Source organism: Octopus bimaculoides, chromosome 27, assembly GCF_001194135.2.
Source record: "Octopus bimaculoides isolate UCB-OBI-ISO-001 chromosome 27, ASM119413v2, whole genome shotgun sequence".
Classification (NCBI taxonomy): domain Eukaryota; kingdom Metazoa; phylum Mollusca; class Cephalopoda; order Octopoda; family Octopodidae; genus Octopus; species Octopus bimaculoides.
This window is the reverse complement of record NC_069007.1, coordinates 17360897-17363911: the sequence shown is the minus strand read 5'-3', so window position 1 is coordinate 17363911 and position 3015 is coordinate 17360897. Positions and strand designations below refer to the sequence as shown.

At 36.5% G+C, this 3015-nt stretch overlaps 1 protein-coding gene across 1 annotated transcript in view; it reads left to right on the top strand.

The window, feature by feature from the left end:
- The window catches only part of LOC106875651 (telomerase reverse transcriptase), a gene marked incomplete in the record, with an annotated part of 37508 nt that overhangs the window by 9374 nt on the left and 25119 nt on the right, over positions 1-3015 (top strand). The window contains 4 exon segments of the mRNA XM_052977195.1: positions 869-978; positions 1174-1295; positions 2037-2124; positions 2287-2357. Of these exon segments, the coding sequence (XP_052833155.1) occupies positions 869-978; positions 1174-1295; positions 2037-2124; positions 2287-2357 (391 nt within the window).

Genomic DNA, 3015 nt, shown 5'->3' with positions numbered 1-3015 from the left:
ATACATATATACGACAGTCTTCTTTCAGTTTCCGTCTACCAAATCCACTCACAAGGCTTTGGTCAGCCCGAGGCTATAGTAGAAGACACTTGCCCAAGGTGCCACACAGTGGGACTGAACCCGGAACCATGTGGTTGGTAAGCAAGCTACTTACAACACAGCCACTCCTACACCTATTTTTGTTCATTTGTCTATGATTTGTTAGAGTAAGGAATGAGAGCGACCGAAATGTGGAGCGCTGGACTAAGTATATTGTCATAACAAATTTCTTCAAATTTTAATAATCTGCAATCTAAGGCATTACAATGTCTGATGTTACTTTAGAAAATTCCTTTCCAAATTGTCAGTTTGTTTCATAAGGAAGACTAGCAGACTCCACTCTTCACATCACTTATGTTCTCCAAGGGAGATGCAAGTGCTATACATCTGGCTACAGCATTGCCACGAGTGCTGTCACTAAAATGCAGAACCACAAATGATAGTGCAAAGTACCTTGCCCAATGTTCTAACAATTTAGCCAAGCTTCTTCTCAGGATTGGTACTCTATCAACCCCAGGAAGATGAAAAGTAAAATTGTCGTTGTTGTTATTTATTATTATTATTATTATTCAGTAGTTTTATTTTTATAATGTGCTTTCACTTCACTACCAAGCGCAGCTCTGTGCGCCTTGGGTATGTGCTGTGGTTTGCTGTGGTGCTCTTATGGTTACTGTATTGAAAGTGTTTTGCATAGGATGTGTGCAGTACCCAGTAGTGCAATTTTCTGTATGTTATATATATTTGTAAGTCCTGGTGTTTTTGCTATGTATTTGTCTGAATATTATTATTATTATTATTATTATTATTATTATTAGTATTATTATTTCAGAAAATGTTATTACTTGAAGATTTTGGACCGTTATTGTGCCATAAGCACAGAAAATGCTAAATCGCTCAACCTTTATACACATCTAAATAAGAAAACAAGTCATTCAAGTGGTAAGCACAGCAATCTAGTCACAAAGTTTATTTAAAACCTAGTGGGTAGCCTTGGAAATTGTTCAGTTTTATAGTTAACAACAACTATTCTCATCACATCACTATCACCACTCTGCTATCATCATCATAGCTATGATTAGCACCACCACCACCACCACCATTATCAACCTTCTGTATGATATATTTCTGTTGTAGCACCGCATCGAAAGGTGGGAAGTATTGACACAAATCGCGTGGTTTCTAACAAAAAATCATGCCATCTGCGCAAGGCTCCAACCATCAGAAGATTAGTTTGTGATGTTGTGTCCCATCAACAGGTGAGTGTTTTATATTCTTTCTTCTGATTATTGCCGTTTATCTCCATCTCAGTACAGTGTTAATTAATTAATCAGGCAGTGATGTTACAATTGAGGTGGACATCTTGTCTTTCTTTTCAGACAGTGTGTGTGTGTGTTTAGTGGGTCGATCCACTGCTCAGGAAGAGACTATTCTAGAGTACGTTCTGCCTTATCTTCGAAATGTCTAGTTAGAATAGAGGCAGCTGACGAAGGATTAATTCCAAGAGGCTATCTGTTTTCCTATGTGTTCGTTCCATTGTCTGTAGTTCATTTTTCTAATGTCCTGTACCCTGATATGCATCTATATACACATGTAGATGTAAGTATGTACATATATGTGGGTATACATGCATACATATTCTTTGTATTATATATATATATTAGGGATAAAAATCCAAAATTACAGGTAAAAACTCAATTAAAATTTATTAAAAATTAAAATTAAATGCTTAACGGTATTTCGTCTGCCGTTACATTCTGAGTTCAAATTCCGCTGAGGTCGACTTTGCCTTTCATCCTTTCGGGGGTCGATAAATAAAGTACCAGTTACGCACTGGGGTCGATGTAATCGACTTAATCCCTTTGTCTGTCCTTGTTTGTCCCCTCTATGTTTAGCCCCTTGTGGGCAATAAAGAAATAAGAAATTTGTAACAAGCCACTGAAAGCAACAACAGTAATATCATCATCATCAACTTGGTCTTGTTCTTCTTTTACTTTTAGGTATATGTTTTCCTCAAAGTGTGTGTCAAACGTTTGGTCCCTGTAGAATTGTTTGGATCGAATCACAACCGAAACCTTTTCCTCAAACGTATCCTTTATCTCATATTTATAACTATGAATTTCATATCTCAAGGATCATGTCAGTAATAATCACACACACAGTCGTCATCGTCGTCATCGTCATCGTCATTGTTTAACATCTGCTTTCCATGCTGTTGTCATTATTGTTTCCTTAAAATGAAAATTAAAGATGTTAAACGGTTTGTGTTCATGGGAAAATATGAAAAACTCAGTCTTGGAGAACTTATGCATGGAATGAAGGTAAAATTATATTTACAATTTATCTAATTAAATTATATTTATCAATGATCTTATTAAATTTTATTTATAACTCACCTAATTAAATTATATTCCATGCTGACCTAACTTATATGTATCTCGGATCTGATTAAATTATATTTATCATCAATCCTCATCACGTACAATGCATATTATGTAATGTAAGTGTGTGTGTGTGTGTTAGTGTCCCTTACCTTGGCGTTGCATGAAAGTCATAGGCAAGTGTCAATGTCATACAAGCAGTGTTGCTCATTTCCCCTCTCCTATCAAAACATGAGATATTACCTTGCTTGCGGAATATATGAAGGTTAATGACAGGAAGGGCATCCAGCTGTAGAAAATCTGTGACCCATGGAAAAGTGGATGATGATATATGTCTGTATATGTGATGGTGATGTATGAGTACATTTCAGAATGACTGAAACAAGTAAAAGAAAGAAAGAAAGATAGATAGTAGGAGTGGGTGTGTGGTAAGTAGCTTGCTTACCAACCACATGGTTCTGGGTTCAGTCCCACTGCATGGCACCTTGGGCAAGTGTCTTCTACTATAGCCTCGGGCCGACCAAAGCCTTGTGAGTGGATTTGGTAGACGGAAACTGAAAGAAGCCTGTCGTATATATGTATATATATATATATATAT